At 37.5% G+C, this 22,376-nt stretch overlaps 1 protein-coding gene across 1 annotated transcript; it reads right to left on the bottom strand.

Annotated features, from left to right (window-relative positions):
• Nucleotides 1–529: 529 nt before the first annotated feature.
• On the bottom strand, nt 530–18,823 carry EXOC1L (exocyst complex component 1 like). Its single transcript, XM_032164529.2, has 3 exons — nt 18,465–18,823; nt 6,860–6,990; nt 530–934 (listed from the first exon to the last, which is right to left on the bottom strand). The coding sequence occupies exons 1-3, from the start codon at nt 18,583–18,585 to the stop codon at nt 668–670; spliced, it is 519 nt and encodes a 172-aa protein (XP_032020420.1). The 5' UTR covers nt 18,586–18,823; the 3' UTR covers nt 530–667.
• Nucleotides 18,824–22,376: the final 3,553 nt, after the last annotated feature.

The raw sequence follows: 22,376 nt of genomic DNA, 5'->3' as shown, positions 1-22,376 counted from the left end.
GGACTTGGCACCCTTGTCAAAAATAGTTGACCATAAATGTATGAGTTTATTTCTGAACTCTCAATTCTATTCCATTGGTGTATAGGTTTTTCCTTATATAGGTACCACACTGTTTTGATTACTATAGCTTTAATAATAAGTTTTGAAATCAAGAAGTGTGAGTTCTCCAACTTTGTACTTCTTTTTCTTGTACTTCTTTTTCTTTATCTATTTGGGACCCCTTGAAATTCCATATGAATTTTGAGGATCAACTTTTCCATTTCTGCAACAAAGGCTGTTGGAAATTTCATAGTAATCGCATTGAATCTGCTGATCACTTTTGGTAGTATTGACATCTTGATGATATTAAGTCTTCTTATCCATGAACACAAGGTGTTTTTCCACATACTTAGGTCTTTTATGGTTTTTCTTCACACTCTTTAGGAGAATACTAATTTAGTCAAAACCACCCAGTTCCTACCAAAGTTACCAAGGATCACATTGGCAAGAAGTCTTGAATGTTGAATGATTACATTAAAATGCATTTCACTGCAATTCACAAAGCATTACTTTATTTTTATTTAAATTATAATAATCACTGATGAAGGAAAAACAAAATTATGACAATCAGTATTTACTTGGGAAACGATTTTCATAGGTCACTGATGAAGGAACGTGGTACACAGCTTCAGAGTGGCAAGGGACATAGGGACAAGCACACAAGATTGAAAGCATAAAAGCATATTCTCATAAGGACCAAACAATCCTTATTGTTGGAGGACCAAATGGAATCATCATTAATGTATGTAGAATCAAAGTTCACGATCTGTAAGTCTTTCTTAAGATATGCATGATTCAGCTTATTTACAGTTCGAGCAAAGGCATATTTAGAAGCACAGCTATATGCTTCCAAACTGTACACTTTCTTGAAGTGCAGATCAAAAAATGGATTGTCCTGGAAGAGAATGAGAGACATGATTTAGTTGGTAGCCAAGAAAGTAGTTAGGTTTCCTGGATTCTCTCATATTCTCTTGGATATGTTTATTGATTGTAAAGTATCAGTATCAAACATATTTCTAAAATCTACAAATGGGCTTTCCAAAGCTACCTATTTCAAAGTAATTGCTTCTAAAAATCAACAATAAGAAAGGCTATTTTTGAAGCATCTATGTTTTTTCAATTATACAAATAAAATGTGCCTCAGACTGTGCGGTCATTAAGTCTTCTCAATATAATGAATTGGAGAGGATGAGTAGGGAATAAATAAATAAAGCAGAGAATAAACTCACAGACTTCTGGAAAACAGAAAAGGTTTCTCTCCCTTTTTAGTAGGAGGTTGGTTCCTTGTGCTATTTCAAAGGTAGAAGGAAGAAATCCATGATAGCTAGCCATTGGCATGCTACAGATCACCAATTTGCTGTCTTTGAAGTTTACAGCAAGGAATTACTTTTGAAGGTAATAGCAAGGACTATCGAATCATTCGACTGAAACTGACAAATTTACTACAGACTGCCTCTAGGCTCTTACTATATCTGTAGCAGAAATGTTTCAAGAAAAAGTGGAAACTAAACCTGATCCAGGTCCTACATGTTAAAATAATAATTGCTACTGTTAATAGCAGTAACAATGATGCCTTGCATTTAAAAAGTTTACAAAATGCTTTCACATTCATTATCTGCCTAACTCCTAACTCTTCTTTAAGACAGATATTTTGCATTATTTATCATCATGTTCGTAGTACTTATGCATGATGACTACTAATTTCTTAACAAATGTGTGTTGAACTGACCTGAAGTGGTCCTAAGAAAGGAGAAGTGGAGGCAAACATTGCCCTAAATAACAAATAGGCAGAGGACTCCGCCCAACAAGAGTACTAATAATTCACCAGCATGTAGTATGTAACATCGTATACAAGCAACTTACATATTTGCAATTTGTTTTTTAAATAAGAAAATTCTTGCAGGAGGCAGGAAATAGAGGATGAATTTTAAAGTTAGACAACCATTTTGATTGTTCCACGGGCAAAATGCTTATCTGATCTGACTCATTTTTCTCCTTATTTTAGATAGTACTGCTGTGAAATTTACATGAGAATATCATATAAATGAGTGTGGAGCTTAATAAATGATAGTTCCTAAAGATTGTGATATTAACCATTTAAAAAAGTTAAAAACAAAACCTAATCATGCTTTTACTTCTGCATAGCAAAAGAAATAATCAGCAGAGTAAACAGACAACCCACAGAGTAGGAGAAAATCTTTGCAATGTATACATCCAAGAAAGGACTAATATCCAGAGTCTACAAGGAACTCAAACAAATCTTCAAGAAAAAAACAAACAATTTGATCAAAAAGTGGGCTAAGGACATGAATAGGCAATTCTTAAAAGAAGATATACAAATGGCCAACAAACATGAAAAAATGCTCAATATCACTAATGATCAGAGAAATGCAAATAAAAACCACTATGCAATACCACCTTACTCCTGCAAGAATGATCATAATCAAAAAATCAAAAAATAGTAGATGTTGGCATGGATGTGGTGAAAAGGGAACACTTTTACACTGCTGGTAGGAATGTAAACTAGCACAACCACTATGGAAAATAAGAGGGAGATTCCTTAAAGAACTAAAAGTAGAACTACCATTTGATCCAGCAATCCAACTCCTGGGTTTCTACCCAGATGGAAAGAAGTCATTATATGAAAAAGATACTTACACGTGCATGTTTATAGCAGCACAGTTTGCAATTGCAAAAATATGGAACCAGCCCAAATGCCCATCAACCAATGAGTGGATAAATAAATAATAATAGATATAACATATATTATGATTTATATAATATATATATCATGGAATACTACTCAGCCATAAAAAGGAATGAAATAATGTCATTTACAACAACCTGGATGGAATTGGAGACCATTATTCTAAGAGAAGTAACTCAGGAATGGAAAACCAAGCATCATATATTCTCACTCATAAGTGGGAGTTAAGTTATGAGTATGCAAAAGCGTAAGAATGACACAATGGACTTTGGGGACTCAGGGAAAGGGTAGGAGGAGCAGTGAGGGATAAAAGACTACACACTGGGTACAGTTACACTGCTTGGGTGATGGGTGCATCAAAATCTCAGAAATCACCACTAAAGAACGTATTCATGTAACCAGACACCACCTGCTTCTCAAAAACCTACTGAAATAAAAAGAAATAAATAAAATAAAAATTAAAAAACCATAATCATACTTAAAAAAATGGATAAAGGTGTGGTTTTTAAGTGCAGCACTTTTATAGTCACATTCACAATTTTTTTTTTCTGATGCTCATAACTACAGCTTGAAAGACAGTTTGCCAAGAATCTCCATAAAGGGAAATCACATCCATTGCATCACCAGATACCAATCATGCTCCTTAGGGAGTGTTCTCTTGTAAACATTTGCTCCTCATCAGGTAGAAAATACCCCTCATGCCTTTGAGATAATTGCAAAAGAGTGATATTTTCCTTTAGCGTAATAATTGGAGCCTGAGTATGCATGCACAAGGATACAAATCTGCCTATCTCTGTCTCTCTCTCTTTTGATAGAATGCTAGAACTAAAAGAGATCTCAGGAATCATTTATTGATATGTTTTTAGCTGGGATAACACAGTAGTTTCCAGAGATATGAAGTCCAGGTCACACATTTAGTTATTGGCAGAGCCAGGACAAAACCCAAGATCTCAATCAGCACAAGCTCAATTTTTGCTACATCATCCTGTCTCCTGTTGCACCAGTCTCCAAATCCCCAGTCATTTTGATTTCTGCTTTATAAATTGACTTCAATTTCAATTCCATTCCATTTTAAAGTTGACAACTTTTTGGCTCAAAATTGCTCTCTATAAAACTGTATCATTGCTATTGATATGTAAATGTAATACATGTAATAATGTAAATTATTACATTTATTATAAATTAAATGCAATCATGTAAATGTAAAAAATGTAATAAATGCTGACCCCCAAGGATCTGATTTCAAAAAAGAGAAGTAGAAATTCCCAGAACAGTCAGGATATTTTTGCTTCATCCATAGAAAATAAATCTTGTAAGAACTACTCTTTGGATATTATGGTTTTTCTTCTGGCAATTTAATATTTTAGGTCTTAAAGCGATGAGAAAACCAGAAATACTCAACCTATATTTTGTATCTTGTTCACTGTGAAAGATAATCTTCAAATTGGAAAGGGAAAAGGGAAGAATCAACAATGTTGGGATGGAATTAAAGGCCATGAAAAGTGAGGAAAAAATAGAGCACAGTTAGTTGATTTGAAATGAATCTAAATTGACAGTCCTGGTGAATATAATCCTGGCCATTGAGCAAACTTGTAAAAATCAATGATAACATCAATAATATTTGAGAGCTGGAGAAAAAAGACAAGAAAAATGGGGCAAAGATTGGTGGGGATAGTTAATTTGTGGGGCTAGTTCTTGAAACTACAGATAGTGAACTTGACCTGCACTTCTGATCAAATTAAATGCAGTATTATAGAAATTTGACAAGTACAGAAAAATATAAAACAGAAAATAATAATTAAAAAATTTGTAATCTTATCACAGAGGTAACTTATTAAAGTACTGGTTTGTTTTACATATACATGTATATACATATATACATATACTGACATGTATTTTTTGTAAAAACATTAAGATTCATATTTCAATAACATGACAAACTAAATATGCAAAATTGACGTAATACTTTAGAAAAGTTTTATATTTAGCTGATTTTTAGAAAACTGGTTAAGTGGCTGAACAATTGTGTTCTGAGATATTCTTTTGAAAGCATATTTTATAATGGCTGTATAATATTCTATCATATAAATATGTAATAATATATTTAACCATTTCCTAAGCATCAAACATTTAGGTAGAACATATTGTCAGAAAAGTGTTACATGAATATTTAGGAAACAGCAATGAAATCCAGCATTCTTTTGCCAAGAAGTCATGTCAAACACACCAACTTTTTTAAAAAGGTTTTTAAGTTGAAAAGTCCAGGTAATAGCAGATAGTATATGTTGATTTTAGTAAATGACAAATTTTAGATATTCAGATTAGATGAATAATTGAGGCAGAGATAAGTGCTTTTGGCTAATTCTCTACTGTATCCTCAGAGCCTAGCGGGACCTGGTATACAATAAATGCTCAATAAATTAATGAAGGAATAAATGAATATATGAATTTGTAGAGGCTTTCTACAACCAATCCAAAGAAGGCAAATTAATAGATTTCTGGGTAAAGTCTAGCTCTACCACTTAATAGCTATTTCACCTTGGGCAAGTCAATCTCTTTAAGTCTCATTTTCTTCATCTGTAAAATGGAATAATAGAATCCAATTCAAGGGGTTTTATGGTGATTATGTAAAAATATACATGAAAGGAGCTTAGCTTGGTTTCTAGCACCTCATAAGAGTTTACTGAATATTGATGGTAGCAAGTAACAGTACTACTAGCAGTAGTAATGGTAACCATCAAAGATCTAGAGGTACATACTTGGCCCTGCCTGCCTCATCAATTTTATTAATGACTTGGATGAAGTCCTAAATGTTGTGCTCATTAAATCTGAATCATACTATAGTGATACTAAAAAAATAACGATATTAGAAGATTTTAAAGGTTGGAACAATAGGCCAAATGAAGACTATGGCATTTATTAAGATTAAGAATAGGCCGGGCGCAGTGGCTCACGCCTGTAATCCCAGCACTTTGGGAGGCCGAGGCGGGTGGGTCACGAGGTCAGGAGATCGAGACCATCCTAGCTAACATGGTGAAATCCCGTCTCTACTAAAAAAAATACAAAAAATTAGCTGGGCATGGTGGCAGGCGCCTGTAGTCCCAGCTACTCGGGAGGCTGAGGCAGGAGAATGGCGTGAACCCGGGAGGCAGAGCTTGCAGTGAGCCAAGATTGCGCCACTGCCCTCCAGCCTGGGCGACAGTGCAAGACTCCGTCTCAAAAAAAAAAAAAAAAAAAGATTAAGAATAAATGGGCTTAAAGTTCTAATTCATTCAACAATAACACTACAAAGACTTACTGAGTGCCTATCATCTTATCAGGCTATGATAAAGGATGAAAACCATGGTCCTAATTTTTAAGGAGCTTTCCATCTAGAGGGAATTCAGAGTAACCCAACAATTGCAGTTTGTAGAATTATGGTTATAATACATTTCCACCCATGCCATAATGAGTGTATGAGGGCAGAGAGTCAATAGGACTTTACTCAATGGGAAATCTGGGTAACAGTTAAAGGTAATTGGGCATTTGAAGCCTCAGGAGCCAGTACTTAAGCATTGTGGAGGTAGAAAGTTCAAGGGGGAAGGGTTCTCCATCAACAGCAGAGTTCAAAAACAGACTGAAAATCACTTGTCAGGGGTCAAGTGGGGAGATTGTAGTATCTACTCTTTCTCCACTTTCAACTCTAAGATTATAGGATTTCCATCCTTCTAGAGGATGAAGTGGGCTTGCTGACAGTAAAATTTGAAGATGAGGGAAGAAATCCCCTAAATTTATAGAGGAAATTGTGGTGGGGAGAAAGTGATGGTAGAAGCATCATATATTTGGAAAAATGTCATTTAAATTTTCAGGATTGACTGGTAGATTGTGTTTAACCTCTTAAGAGGCCCTTGGGAAAGGTGCTTTTAAATTTAATAGACAAAATTCCACTTGAAACTCATAAAAACAGAATCAAAAAACCAGTACATCATCCCAGTAGATTAAACTATGCCACTTACGAACAATATAATGTCATCTTAACACTTAGTACATGCCAAGAATATATGAAGCAGGATATTGAACATAAAGATCTCCAGCATATTGATTCCACATCTCCTTATAAAATGTAACACTTACAGTATCTGCTTCTTTTCCATCAATCATCTGCAGATCGTTCAAAGACCACTTTTTTGTTACTTCATATTTTTCATCTAAACCTATTCTGTAGTGTTTCACCATGATTATTTTTACTTCTTCCTTTTTGGTCACTGTAGGACAGAAAAATACTTAGTTTACATAAAATCTTAGAAGCTAATAAATTATTCAAGTCATACTTTTTGGTATTTATGTATCCCCTTTTAATAAAATGAGCTTGAACCCACATTATAGCTGCACCTCAATTGTGAGCCCTGATGTATCTGAGTCTTCACAGTATGCCCCCAAATTTGCTCAATGTATTAACTTTATTTTTGCTACAGTTGTGGTCACATACTGCCACAGTAATGTCTGTTAAATAGAACACTTAGCTACGTGCTTTGAGCTCTGAGCATTGTGGTAGAGAATAGGATTCATCTTGGGGCAGGAAATAAGAGGCTTAGCCTTAGCATGCAGTCAGTGCCAAGTGTTTATCAGAACAGGTTGGAATTTTAATTTATGACAACATAAGAAAGTGAGATCATGGAAGTAAACAGTACTGCTTTACAGCAACACAGTGTTGAAGAGTGAGTGGCCAAGCAAATACTGCAGTAACTGTGGACGCTTGCCTTTAAATTCACTCTGAGACTTACGATGTAGAAATGCTTGCATCACAGCTATTGTTAACCCGCTTGGTATTGCTCGAGATTGTAATCCTCTCAAGTGTGTCTCTCAAATTCTAGTATTCAAAATGTGCCATTTGCACGAAAGGTTTTAGTACTATACTTTGAAAGATATGGGAAAATTTTTGCTTATTTTGTGGGAACAAAATGAGGGAAATGCTTTTTCGGTCTTAAAATCATTTGGTCTTATATATACACACATCAGAAGAATCAATATTTGAGCATAGAGCTCTTAAGTTGAAAATTATCAATGAGTTAATATAATAAAGGACTATTTACTGAGTATTTGCTACTTGCATGATAGAACTGTAATAGATGCCACAGGGGGTACAAGTAGAAGACATGGTCCCTGCCCTCTAAAAATTTATGGTTTCACTGGGGAGACAAGGCTAACACACATGTCACATACAATAGCATATTATAAAGAGGTGGCAGGTGGGGATCGAATGCCTAAGATTTCCCTTCAAGATGAGTAATGTTACTTAGAGAGTTGCAAGCTGGTTCTGTCTTCTAAGAGTGACTCTGGAATTTTTTCTTGGGCGGGGGGCAGACTCTCTCTTGGTTCTGGAAAGCATCACTTTGACATGCTCTCCTAGCGCTGTAGACATGAAACAATATATCACAGTATAATCATAGTGAAAGATAAGTAATGTGGAGCAGACTACATTTCAATAGGAGTTCTGAGAAGGGAAAGGATTGGAGTAGTTAAGGCAGGAATTACAAATGAAATAGAATTTGAGATGGGGCTTAAATTTTGAAAAGACAGAGGTCATACTGCAGACATTTCTAGGTGAAGGACAGCATGTGGAAATGCATCAGCAATAGAAGTTAACATCACCAGGTAGAATCAAAGAAAGTGGACTGCATGGGTTGGTTGATATTAAGATATGTGGGCAGTAGGATTCACTAGGTACAGAAGGTTGTGAAAATGTTTTGAAAGACCCTGGATTTGAAATGCAACAGAAACCACTTTGGACCTGTGTCTGAATTCTCTTTTCTGGATGGAGTGATGTGAGGCTGACCTATTATAGTAAGGGCTCTAGAACTGGGTCTAGCAAAGGGAGCATCCATTGCCTAAAGGTGCCAGTGATACTGAAATCAAGGCAGCCAGTTGAGCTGCAAGTTGATGACGGAGCTCAGTCCTCGGGAGAAGGGAGTAGGAGCAGTCTGACAAGTCTCAGAAGAAGGCACTGTGTCGGGTGTTCAGCGAAAGCTCTTATAGCAATATCTGTTCATTAAATCTCCCTCCTTCAGTAGCAAAAGACTAATAAAATGGTACTCTATTAAAGAAGAATTTTTCTGGCAGCAGTGATGTACAGGATACATGGAAGAAGAAATGAAAGAGGAACTGGAGGACCCTGGAAAATGCAATGCAGCTTAGTGAGTTCTGGCACTAGACATTCTGGAATTAAATCATGACACCACCTCTTAACAGTGTGGTCTAAGTAAATGATTTATTCTCTAGAGAGATTAAACCTCACTTTTCTTATGTTGTAAAATAGACATCAGAATGATACAAATTCATAGGGTGTAAAGACTAAAGTAGACAAAATATATAAAGAACTTAGGATAGTGCCTGGTTTACAGTAACTGTTAAAAATGTTTTGTTTTGTTTTGTTTGTTTTAAGAGGCTGTTGTAGTAACCTGGGCATGGGATGTGGGTCATGGATAAAGAAGTGGAAAATACAAGTAAGATTTTAGAACAACACTGGATGGAAATAACACTGGATGAAAACCAAACACTGAATACAAACCCAAACAGGAAAGTAGAGAGGGTCAGTTGGTTGGGTGGAAAAATGAGTTTTGTTTTTGACACACAGTTGAAGTAGCCACAAATTATCTCAAAAGAGAATGAGATGGAAGTTTTGTAGTTTAGGAATGGAGATACTTGGGTTTTTTTGTGTGGAAAGGTTTCCAAGGCCAGTTTTTTGTTGTTTGTTTGTTTGTTTTTCATTTTGAAAGAGGGTCTCACTCTGTTCCCCAAGCTGGAGTACAGTAGCATGATCATGGCTCGCAGCAGCCTCAACCTCCTGGGCTCAAGCATACTTCCACCTCAGCCTCCTGAGTAGCTGAGACTACAGGAATGCACCACTACGCCTGGCTAATTTTTTAATCTTTTTGGTAGAGATGGGTCTCACTGTATTACCCAGTGATAGTGATAGTGGTCTCAAACTCTTGGCCTCAAGCCATGCTGCTGCCTCAGCCTCTCAAAATGTTGGGATTATAGGTGAGAGTCACCATGTCTGGCCACCAAACCAAATTTGTAGAGAAAAGAGCAGAGGAAAGAGGTGAAAGAAAGTGAGAAGAAAAATAGATGCCAGGAAAGACGTCTGAGAAGGGGTCTGAGAGACAGGCCCAGCTGTGTAATGCTGTGGGAATCAAGAGGATGGTGAAGTTTAAAGGTTTAGAGACAATCACATGAAGTCCCTTTATTAGGTAAGGCAGAGTTCAGCCCTAGCACTGAATCTGACTTGGAAGATCATGAATTTCCTCCAGGAGGTCAGTTTCTCTAGAATGCTGAGGGCAGAAGACAACTTGCAGAGGGCTCCTTCATGCACTAACACTATTTGAGTGCACATTGTGTGCCAGCCTCAAGGTTAGGTAGGATTTACAAAGGTAATAGGAAGGAAGACTAAAGGCTATGATGGAGATCACATATTCCAGGAGTTTGGAAGAGGAGGGATTATACATTTTGGAGGCAGAGGGAGTGACTAAGGCACATCTTCTGGAGAGGACCTCAAGCAGAATATCTTAACTTGAGGTCAATGAGCTAGTGTAGAATCTGTGATCCCTCTGACAGTGTGCCAAAGTTGGTGGGCTTCTGCCCATCTATCCATCTCTAGCACTAAAAAGGTTCCATCTCCACTGGTGTAGATGTTAGCCTTGGGAAGACGAAAGGATTAAAAGTGAAGCTGTTAGGCAGAGGTGGTGAAATGGAGGCACACTTGAATCTGTCATGCTTACTAAGGACGAGATCTTGGAGACATTTTCCTCCACCAGGAGGCAGTTGTATGCCCAGGAAGAAGCTGTACCCCAGAACCAAAGGACTATGTTCTTGCTCCAGCTAACTGTCTCACATGCTGCTTAGGGGGTGGAAGAGAATGGGGTTGGGGAGGTATGAAAAATGTAATTTTCACGGAGCAAATTCCACTACCTCATCTACATGTTATGAAAAGCATGTTATGGTCATTTGTAGGCCATTCATTCATCTCAGTGATAAATATTTGAGTGCCCTTTTTGTACCAATCACTGTGTTAGGAATTGAGAACATTAAATCTCACAAGGCATCATTCCTGCTGTCACTGAGATTGTAGGGAGTGGGGTCTTCAGAAAGAAAATCTGTGCTCACAGTTCTGCAAATAAGAAATAGACAAAGTAGGGCCGGGCGCGGTGGCTCACGCCTGTAATCCCAGCACTTTGGGAGGCAGAGACGGGCGGATCACGAGGTCAGGAGATCGAGACCATCCTGGCTAACACGGTGAAACCCCGTCTCTACTAAAAATACAAAAAATTAGCCCGGCGCGGTGGCAGGCGCCTGTAGTCCCAGCTACTCGGGAGGCTGAGGCAGGAGAATGGCGTGAACCCGGGAGGCAGAGCTTGCAGTGAGCCGAGATCGTGCCACTGCCCTCCAGCCTGGGCGACAGAGCGAGACTCCGTCTCAAAAAAAAAAAAAAAAAAAAAGAAATAGACAAAGTAATTGAGGAACGTGGAGGAAGGATGTCTTCATCCAAGTGGGGGTCTGGGAGAGCTTCCTGAGAGAGGTAACCTGAGTTGTAAAGGGCAGTAGAAGTTAGCAGAATGAAGATGGGTAAAGGCAGTTCTAGAAAAGCATTCACACAAAGGCATGAAATACTTGACACTTTTAAGTCATTAGAAGCATCTGGTATTGCTGGCATGAGGTGTGAGGGTGGACAGGTGGCAGGGAACAAGTTAGGCAAGACTAGTTCCTGAGGGGTCTAGAATACCAGGCTGAGAAGATCAAAGGTTATTCTGAAAGCCATGCATTTCTCTGTATCAGAGAGAGAAGTTGTCACCGAAGGATTTAAAGTGAATGGACAGACTGAGCTTTTAAGCTTCAGAAACTTATTTTGTGATCTTCCATAAAGGATAGGTTGGAGGTGGGGAATGGAGAGAAGAGACGTGAAGAAGGTGAGTCCTACGAGTCATCACATTTTCTTACATTAATGGTCACTGTCCCATTAACACCAAACTAAGAAAGTAAAAGAGCATTCTTTAAAAGTTAGCCTTTTGACAAAACAGCTTCCTTTGTAGCTAAGGCGTCTCCAAGAATTGTCTTTAGCCACAAGCCAAAGAAGTCTACTTAGCCTGGAGTCAACCCAATCCCTAATTTCCACACTTGAGCTTTGCTGCCAGCTAAAATTAAATGGCCGTATACACATTAATGCAGTGGCAAAGTGGAAACCTACCACATTGTCTTAAAACAGAAATGTGTTTATATAATCAAAATGTTAGAGAGTTGTTTTCAGCTACATCAGAGTTTCCATTATCCAACTATGATTTAGTGAGTAATATCTATAGATTCAGGGAATTTCAGAGTTAATCTGTTCTAGTTTTAATTTTAGTCAGCATTTTCAGAATTATAATTTTAACTTCATGCCAATCATTTATTTTCACTTTAAATTTTAAAATAAACTTTGCCATTAATAAATGCCTCTATTACCATGGTAAAATAGTCACTATTATTTATGAGGCTAAATGGAAGGAACATTGCCCAATTGATTCAATATAATTTGGCAGAATAGAAGAAAACAGTAGCTCACAAGTTGCACAGAATGCTTTAAAGAAACAACTCTTCTTTTACATCCTATTGTTGTACAATTGTTTTCATCATTTAAGTTAAATAATGGAGAGAAATTACTATGAGATATTGAAGAAAAGCAGCATCAGTGAAATGTTACAACATATATGGTGCTGTCTTGGGTCCCTGAGAAGACTATCATTATTTTGATCAAAAGAGTAATTTTCTTTTTTTTTTTTTTTTTTTTTGAGATGGAATTTCACTCTTGTCGCCCAGGCTGGAGTGCAACAGCACAATCTCGACTCACTGCAACCTCCGCCTCCTGGGTTCAAGCGATTCTCCTGCCTCAGCCTCCTGAGTAGCTGGGATTACAGGCGCCCACCACCACACCCAGCTAATTTTTGTATTTTTAGTAGAGACAGAGTTTCACCATGTTGGCCAGGCTTGCTTCAAACTCCTGACCTCGGGTGATCCAGATGCTCACCTCGGCCTCCCAAAGTGCTGGGATTAGAAGTGTGAGCCACCATGCCTGGCCAAAAGAGTAATTTTCAAATAACATTTTTCTTTAGAAATATTTTTTAAAATCAAATTTTGGGCTACACTGAGTGTCTTTAAAATGAAAAAGATTGGTTATAAGCAAGTAAGGACATGAGTTGCTGATGTTTTTACAGAATGGGAGATAGAATGAAAGAGAAGGAAAGTGATTTTGAGGGAATAGAAGCACCAAGAAAGAAGGGACATCCAAGGAGGCATATGCAAAGTTTGGCTTTATGAGCTCCAATCGAGCATTTCTCAGTGCCCCTACTAAAAGTAATATTGCATAGTAATTTGGCACAAGTGGACCTGGATTTAAAGCCTCCATTAGTCACTTATCAGCTGATTATCTTGGGCAAGTTATTTAGCTACTGTATGCTTCAATTTTATCATGCATAGATGTGGCAAATAAGACAAAATATGTGAAGGACTTACCATAGTGCCGGGCAAATGTGTTAAGAAAAGCATCTGCTCTTACTGGTTAGAAGCAATATGGTAAAGTGGAAAAAAACTTGGGTTTTAGAATTAGATTTATGACCTGTGGGCGTTGGACTAGGTACTTAACTTCTTGTGACCTATGGTTTCCTCATCTGTAAAACAGGAATTTTATCTATCACATAAGTCGGTTGTGAACATTAAAAGGAATAAAGCATATAAATGGTACTAAATGGACTTGTGCCTGGCATTCAGCAGGCATGCCTTACAGCTATCCCTTTTATTGCATCATCAATAATGCCATGCTAATAATGAAAAATTTTAAATACTTCCTCCGTTCAAAGCTCTGAAATCAAGCTCCTATTCACTCTACAAATGATGCAAATGGCTTGGAGTTTAGAATTGGTAGATCATCTTGATTTCCACATTTAGATCTCCAAGGTAATAGGTTAGCCACTGGGAAAATCAGTCTCATAAGTTACTAACTGATGATGGTGATGTGGGTTGTTCATTTTAGAGATAATGATAATATCCGCACTCTAAAATCCAAGCTACTGGCCCTTTTAGAACTAAATGCTAAATGCAAGGTAACAACAAGAGGACTCAAATAGGAGCTTCATCGTTTCCATATTGTAACCTTCACCTACAATTACCCTGATTTGGAGAGTCAGAATATTTTATTTAAATTCCTGCGTAGGGCTGGGTGTGGTGGCTCATGCTTGTAATCCCAGCACTTTGGGAGGCTGAGGCAGGATGGCTTGACGCCAGGAGTTCAAGACCAGCCTGGGCAATATAGCGAGACCCCATCTCTACAAAAAACACTAATAAATTAGCCAGGCATAGTGGCTCATGACTACAGTCCCAGCTACTCAGGAGGCTGAGGTGGGAGAATCACCTGAGCCCCGGAGGTTGAGGCTGCAGTGAGCCAAGATCAGGCCACTGCACTCCAGCCTGGGTGTCAAAGTGAGACCTTGTCTCAAAAAATAAAATTAAATTAAATTAAAATAAATTCCTCCATAGAGACATTTAGTGATATTCCACAAATGCATTTTGTGTTTGTGTGTGTGTGTGTGTGTGTGAGAGAGAGAGAGAGAGAGAGAGAGAGAGGCTTGAAAAAATATAGAGTTTTGAGCAAAAATAATAAAGTGTTTTTTTCTACCTTTAGAAGACAAAGAGCAAGAATTTTAAAGTATAAAATCTACTTTAATATTCAAGGTCTATTCCCCATTTGACAATTCTGATTGTAATTAATTGTTACAATCAGTAACAATTAGTAAGTTTTGTGAATTTTATGATATATGTATTTTATTTTTTAATAAAATGTATCTCTTGGAAATCAATCCTATATTTCTTCTTTTCATTATTTTTTAACATAGAGAATAATAAACACCGTCACATTAGAATTTCTTCAAGTGTGTTCTCTTTTTGAGCACAAGATTTCTGTGTTGTCGCAGAACCAAATCTATTCATATTTACTAAAGGAAGTATTATAGGTCATAAAAGGGAAGATATGAAATTATTATGTAGCAAAACAACCTTGACAGGAGAATCCTTGAACCCAGGAGGCGGAGATTGCAGTGAGCCGAGATCGTGCCACTGCACTCCAGCGTGGGCAACAGAGGAAGACTCCATCTCAAAAAACAAAACAAACAAACAAAAAAAACCAGCTTTGAGTAAACCTGCAACTTGAAAAAAATAAAAAAGAATATACACATAAACTATGATTGGCTCTATAATCAGAACATATGCATAGCTGTTTGAATATATTTTGGCCTGCATAATTGTTATTCTACTACTGCTAATAACATCTTTAATTATATGAAAACTTTTTAAAACATTAGTCCATGTTTAATTCTTCAAAACACTATGTATTAGGACAGTTTGTTCTCAATTCACAGCTGAAAAATTAAACTAACCTCTTCCAGACAATACTATTATCTCCTGAAATGACAACTTACAGAAAGAAATTCTTTAGATTGTGCTCTCTGTTGTTAAGATATTAGGAATTCACAAATGTAGCAGCAGTGGTCCCAAATGAAGTCTTTAAAATTGTTTTTAGCAACCTCCTTTTCTCATTAACTCATTCTTATTTAACAATCTGATTGTTAACATTCTTATTGAAAATGATTATTAGATTCTTTGGTTTGCAGAGAAGTTCTGGTATGGCTTAAAAATATATATATAGAGAGAATTTATGCATATTATTTTTATAATTCTAGCAAATGCCATTTATTTTCAGATTAATATCTATGAATGGAAGATGTTATTCTAGAAGTATGAGAATACTGAAAAATAATCAACATCTGAATATACATACAATTTTAAATTAACATAATATACAATATATCAATTTTTTATTTTATATTAAATATATGCACATGTTTACTATTTTGTTTTTACTATAAATATGTATTTATAGTATATACATATATATTTCAGCATATTTTTAATGATAAGTTATTTTTTCTGTATATCTGAATATTATAACCTTAATTTAATTTTATTTATTTAGAATATAATGTATCACATTTGGTTTTATCCTAGTAAGAATTTAACAGGGGAGCACTGTGGGCAGATATAAGTATTTTTATTTCTGTTTCAGAGATGTCACCACTGAGGCCAGAGAGCCTAATTATCTTGCCCCAAATTTCACAGCTGGTGGGTGGCAAAGCAGCACCAGGTTTCACACCAAGTTTGCCTGATCCCAAGTGTGTGAAGGTCTGTTCCACTATGTCCTGTTACTTTCCATCCAGTTTTGGCTAATGCTTTAATATGCTATGTCAAGTCCTTCAGCATTTCTTTAATTCATGTGCACGCTCATCATTGCACATGTGACTTATTCCCTTCTAGTGCCAGCACATAATAGAGCTCCTCCCTCCTTCATAAGAAGATGCTACTTTTAACTTCCAGTGATAATGTTCTAGGTGGGAGACGCTAGTCCCAGGGAGAAATGACCATGCAAACCCTAAGGTGGGAGTGGGCTGAGGTCCCAGGAAATCCCCCATGTACATCCTAGCAAACCAGAAAGGGAAATTGAGTTTTTGACATCTAATTTTGACATCAACCAGGTAAATATCAAGATTTAACAGTAAGTCACAATCCTCTGGCTGCAAGACTCCTGCAAAAGAGAGACTCTGGTCATATAAATAGAAAGCTTAACCATATTTAAACATATTTTCATTAATTGAAAAAATACATGATGGAATTTGACTACACTGGACTTGCAAGTCTACAAATTTAGAAGCACTAGATTGTAGGGAATAAAGAGGCAATCATAATGTGACTCTACTCCCTGAAGGTGGCCATCGTTCAAAGTATGGAATTTCGCGTCTCAACAATTACGATGTGATCTGTTTGATTCATTACTGATGGAAATCATCTGAGTCAAGCATGGTCAAAGCCAAGACTATTCAAGCAACGCGCTGACTTATTTTAAATTACTGTTCCAGCAAAATGTATTTTTAATTGCCATAAAAAGGTGTTACATTTGGAGAAAGTGCTCTCAAATCGATGATGTGATATAGAAGAGAGTCGTGAAAAGTTAGTGAACTGACATGGCTTATAAAGTTAACTCGTATCTAGAATAGCACAATATTGTCTTCCTCATCTCTGAGAAGATCTTGTTTTTTCCTTGTTTCTTGCATGACAGAATTTTTGAATTATTTCAAAACATTTAAATCTAGGAGACTTTTTTTTCATGTCAGATAGAACAAGTCTAGTTAATTACACAGTTTGGAGGGAGAAACTAAGATATATTTGGTAAGTTAGATATATAAATTATTGTGATTATTTAATTTTTCATGTTTTTCTTTAAAAATATGTGTATACAAATGTTACCAATGAGAAATCAGCTTTATAAAGTGGAAATTACAACAAATACAAAATTATTACATTTTAATGTTGGAATAAGCATCTTCTCTAATATATTCAGTAAAAATATTTTAAGATACAGTGATTTGATGGCTAGGATACAATAGAGTTTCTTACTTAAATTGTTTTTGACTTTTAAAATACTTAATTTCTTTTTCCTGGGCCAATTAATTTTTTTATGTCTCTAGAATACCCTCTATACTTTGTAGTTATATAGCAAAATATACTAAAGTGTCAGATAAATATTTCTAATGTTATTATTGGGTAAATATTACTATATTTATTAGAAATGACAGAATTCTAAAATTTCTTGGCACTTTCTTTAAAGACATTCTGTTTCCCTTACAGCACTCCCTCCTGACAACTTTGAAAGGCCTTCTAAGTCAATTACCAGAAAGGGAATTATAAGAAGTTGTTTTCTGAAAATAGGTGTGTGCCTTAGATAGGCAAGTCCACAATGAACACAAAGTTTCTAAGCTCTTTTCTCCTAAGCCCCTGAAAAGTATTAAAAGGCATGGACCAAGAAAAGGGAATACTGTATATTCTGTTCAGTAATGGCATGAGCATTCCTGTCTAAATTCAGCACAGAAATCACAGGTTAGGCAAATCATAATTAAGTGCAAAAGCCTGTTCCTAGCTTTGGACAATTTTTATGAATTTTAGAAACATGAGGGTAAAAATCTTTATTTTAGTTAAATAGTTTGGAGGACATTTTCTTATCCTTAAAGTTCCATTTTCATGAACGAGTTTCACCATTAAAGTATTGTTTTTGTGAGCACACTTCCTATAAGAGAAAGAAGTTTTAAAATATAATTTCTGTCTTCACATAAACCACCAGGAAGTCTAAGGCCCTCAGAAGAAAATCTAAGGCTTTGTTTTTTTCCTAGGATGAAAAGGGAGAATGCCAGTTTTCCAGACTAGTTGCAAATGGTGCTGTATAACTCAATTCTCCAATGTATTTAAAAGTATACAGAGAGCTCTCTGTTGCATTTTTAAAAATGAGCTCTTACACAATAAAATTGCATGCCATACAAATGAATTAAACAAACGATTGGAGACAAAATAATCAAATCAGGAGAAGTACACATCAGTTTCATTTCTCCACAATTAACCAAAGTATTCTAATACAATGTTTTTTTCTTTCATTTTTAACACTCTAAAAAAATTCTGTAGAACCCAAATTCTTAAACCTGGCATAGTTAAGTTCTTATCAGAAGAGGGTACACGTGCTGTATAGGAAAATAAATACAAAAAAAAAATTCCCTCTATCATCCAAGCATCTTTGGGTGACTTGCTTTTTGAAATGATAACAGAAGGAACAGATTACCTGACACACAGAGGTAATACCTGTCCTGGACGGAGAACTCTATTTCAATAAACTCGTACAGATTCTGCGAGAGTGGCTTAAACAGTTTCTTCTCCAAGTCCTCCTTTACCAATGATGACATTTCCTCCAGTTCCACTTGGCCTGATGTCTTGGCTCAAGCTCACTCTTTTCCTCTCCTTTTGCTCCCTAGATTTCTCGTTTGGGTTTGCAGCTCCTTGGTGAGTCCTGCTCACCTCTCAGCCCTCCCTCTCTTAACTTCTCATTCCAAGCCAGAGCCCAGATCCCCGAGAGCACTCAGTGCGGTCAGACCCCTCACTGCGGTATCTGCCCAGTGGCAGCAGCGTCCGCGGCAGCCAAAATACAGCAGCCTCACTAGCCCCACCGTCAGTCTCAGCCTCAAGCAGGCTCAAGCAGGCTGCTCTCTGGAGCTTCTCTGTGGCTTGCTGGTAGGGAAACATATTTACGACCACCGACTGATACTCACAGATCTACTTGTGGAGTCCCCTGGCTATTCCAGTCTTGGTAGCCTTTTCCCCTTTCACAACACTATGCAAAGACCACGATTTCAGCTTGATGCCATTATATAAATCAGCTGTCTGGCTCTATTGATTGGGATCATCTTCCATTAAGAACTTTGCTATCATCGGCAAGAGAGAAGACATCTGTGCTTGCTCCTAACACTTCCAACAAGTCTCTTTCTCTCCCTTCCTTCCCCTCCCGATCTTTGCTTCCATGACAGTCTGCACCAATTCCTGGGTCTAAATTATTTTTAAAATGGAAATTTTTAATGGGCTCACTGTAATACTATTTTTGCCTCCACTCACAAAAATGTATTAGCTACCTACTAGGGTAAAGCATAGAAATTAGGAGGGTGAATTTCTTAGCCTCAAGGAACTTCTAATCTAATATAGATGAGTACACCAAACAGTTATCATAAATGTGTAAGAGTGATAAAGGCACAAAGGAGAAGGAAACACAGAATAGAAAAGGCATTTATACCTGAAAGGTATTGGAGAAAGTGCTATGAGAGAAGATCTGGAGCTTGAAGAGTGAGAGAAAAGTAGAGAGGTGGAAGAGGAGAAGCATATGCCAGTCCAGGGAGACAAAAAAAGCATGAGGGCTGTGCTATGGTTTGAATGGGCCCCCTCCAAAACTCAGGTGTTGTCAGTGTGATAGTATTAACAGGTGGGGCCCTTAAAAAGTGAGTAGGCCATGAGGGCTACTCCATCCTGAATAGGACTAAGGCCCTTATAAAAGAGGCTTCACACAGGTTTGGCTGGCTTGCGCTTCTGCCTTCTGCTATGTGAAGACACAACATTCTTCCCATCTGGAGGAGGCAGCCCTCACCAGACAGCTGAACCTGCCAGTGCCTTGATCTTGGACTTGCCAACCTGGAGAACTGTAAGAAATACATTTCTGTTCCTTATAAATGACCCAGTTTGTGGTATTTTGTAATAGTGGCACAGATGGACTAAGACAGGATATTTGGAAGGACAGGAAATAGCCCAGCTTTCCTGAGTTGTAGGGTATGTGAAGGTAAAAGATTAGCCTGGAAAGATAGATTGGGGCCAGATCATGAAGGGCCTTAAATACCAGCTAAGCCTTTGGACTTTATTCTACAGAAGTAGAGGGCCAATTAAGGTTATTGACATTCATTCTTTCATTCATTTATTCATTCAACGGACATTTATTAAGAATTGACTATGTACCAGGCTCTTTTCTAAGAACTGGTGATACGGCAATGAAAAAATAGGCCAATTCCTTGCTCTATGGAGCTCAATGGGGTAGATAGAAAATGAAGAAATAAAGCAGTAGTACATCCAGGGTGCACTCAGCTGCAAGTAACAGAATATATGACATAAAGATATAAATAATCTCATGTAATAGAAGGTCTGCAGGTAGGCAGTCCCAAGAGTTAGCTCAGGACGCATAGATAAGGATCCCAAATGCTTTCCATTCTTCTGATCTACCTTCCTCAGATGTTGGCTTTTTTGTCCTGAGGCTGTGTCGTTCAGATCCAAAGACAGAAAGTAGGAGAGGTGGCTCTTTTATGTTTCTTTTCATGAGGAAGCAAAATCTTTTTCAAAAACCATCAAGCAGACTTTCCTTTACATCTCAGTGGCCATAAATGGATCATATGGCATCCCTAGGAAAGCAAGTACAGTCACATGCTGCATGACAAGATTTCAGTCAACAATAGACTGCATACAGGATGGTGATCCCATCATCTCATAATGAAGCTGAAAAATTCCTATGACCCAGTGACATCATAGCCCCCACGATATCAACCCAATACCTTTTCTATGTTTAGATATGTTTAGCTACACAAATACTTACCATGTTTACAACTGCCCACACTATTCAGTATGGTACATGCTGCACAGGTTCGTAGCCTAGAAGCCGTAGGCTGTACCATATAGCCCACCTAGGTGTGTAGTAGACTATACCATCTAGGTTTGTGTAAGTACTTTCTATTATGTGGGCACAGTGATAAAACTGCCTAATGGTGCATTTCTCAGAAGATATCCCCATCATTAAGTGATGCATAATGGTATTTGTCCTTTTTGACTGCTATCATGGGAGGTGGAATTTTCTAACAAAGAAGAAAGGGGTGGGAATAGCTATGAGCAGATAATCAACAGTGTCTACCATGGCTGCTCTAAAGAAAAACTAAGACATGCCTGTAGCTAGGCTGAATTGTGGAGTCCTGGGTAAGACATTTGCCTTTCTGAGCCTCAGTTTCCTCATCTGAAGAATATTCTCTAGGATCTTTTCCGACCTTTAATATCCTCCTATTTTGTTTGTGATTCTGGGAATCTATGAAAACAATTTGAGCAAGGCAACCAAAGGACTAGTGTATTACTCCATTCTCACCTTGCTATAAAGAAATACCTGAGACTGGGTAATTTATAAAGAAAAGAGGTTTAATCAACTCACAGTTACACAGGCTGTACAGGAAGCATGGTTGGGGAGGCCTCAGGAAACTTACACAATCATAGCAGAAAGTGAAAAGGAAGGATCCACAGTCTTACATGGCTGGAGCAGGAGGAAGAGAGAGAAGGAGGAAGTACAACACACTTTTAAACAACCAGATCTCATGAGAACTCACTATCGTGAGAACAGCAAGGGTGAAATCCACCCCCATGATCCCATCACTTCCCACCAGGTCCCTCCTCCTTCACTAGGGATTACAATTCAACATGAGATTTGGGTTGGAACACAAATCTAAACCATGTCAACTAGCACTATGTTTGGATATGGAAATGGAGAAAGGAAGATGAATATAAGATACATCTGATAATAAAATCAGTAAGCAGTGTCACACAATTGAATGTGAAAGATGGAAAGTGGAGTCAATATGTCACAACTGCTTTCTACATCCACCTAGGGAATGAGTAAATGGCCTCCCATGATAGGAGATATGTTTTTGAGGAGAAATTATTTTTCAGATTTTACACTTAAAAAAGTATTTCCAGCCGGGCACAGTGGTTAATGCCTGTAACCCCAGCACTTTGGGAGGCTGAGGCGGGCAGATCATGAGGTCAGGAGATCGAGGCCATCCTGGCTAACAAGTTGAAACCCCATCTCTACTAAAAATACAAAAAATTAGCCGGGCGTGGTGGCACGTGCCTGTAGTCCTAGCTACTTGGGAGGCTGAGGCAGGAGAATCGTTTGAACCTGGGAGGTGGAGGTTGCCATGAGCCGAGATCACACCACTGCACTCTAGTGTGGGCAACAGAGCAAAAAAACAAAAAAGTATTTCCTGTATGTTTTCATTTTCACATGGAGAAAAAAAATCATATGACTCAGCAACTTATCAACAATATTGTTATTGAAATTGTAATTAAGGCCGGGCGCGGTGGCTCACGCGTGTAATCCCAGCACTTTGGGAGGCCGAAGTGGGCGGATCAC

Source organism: Hylobates moloch, unplaced genomic scaffold (genome assembly GCF_009828535.3).
Source record: "Hylobates moloch isolate HMO894 unplaced genomic scaffold, HMol_V3 SCAFFOLD_2, whole genome shotgun sequence".
NCBI classification, from domain to species: Eukaryota; Metazoa; Chordata; class Mammalia; order Primates; family Hylobatidae; genus Hylobates; species Hylobates moloch.
Note: the sequence above shows the minus strand (reverse complement) of the source record. Positions and strands in the feature narration are given on the sequence as shown.

Excerpts from the sequence above, each read along its gene's own strand:
- EXOC1L (XM_032164529.2), bottom strand. The coding sequence starts at position 18,585 with ATGTCATCATTGGTAAAGGAGGACTTGGAGAAGAAACTGTTTAAGCCA. Across the intron at positions 6,991-18,464 it reads GTATTACCTCTGTGTGTCAG|TGACCAAAAAGGAAGAAGTA; the intron begins GTAATCTGTTCC and ends TCTGTCCTACAG. Across the intron at positions 935-6,859 it reads ATGGAAAAGAAGCAGATACT|GACAATCCATTTTTTGATCT; the intron begins GTAAGTGTTACA and ends ATTCTCTTCCAG.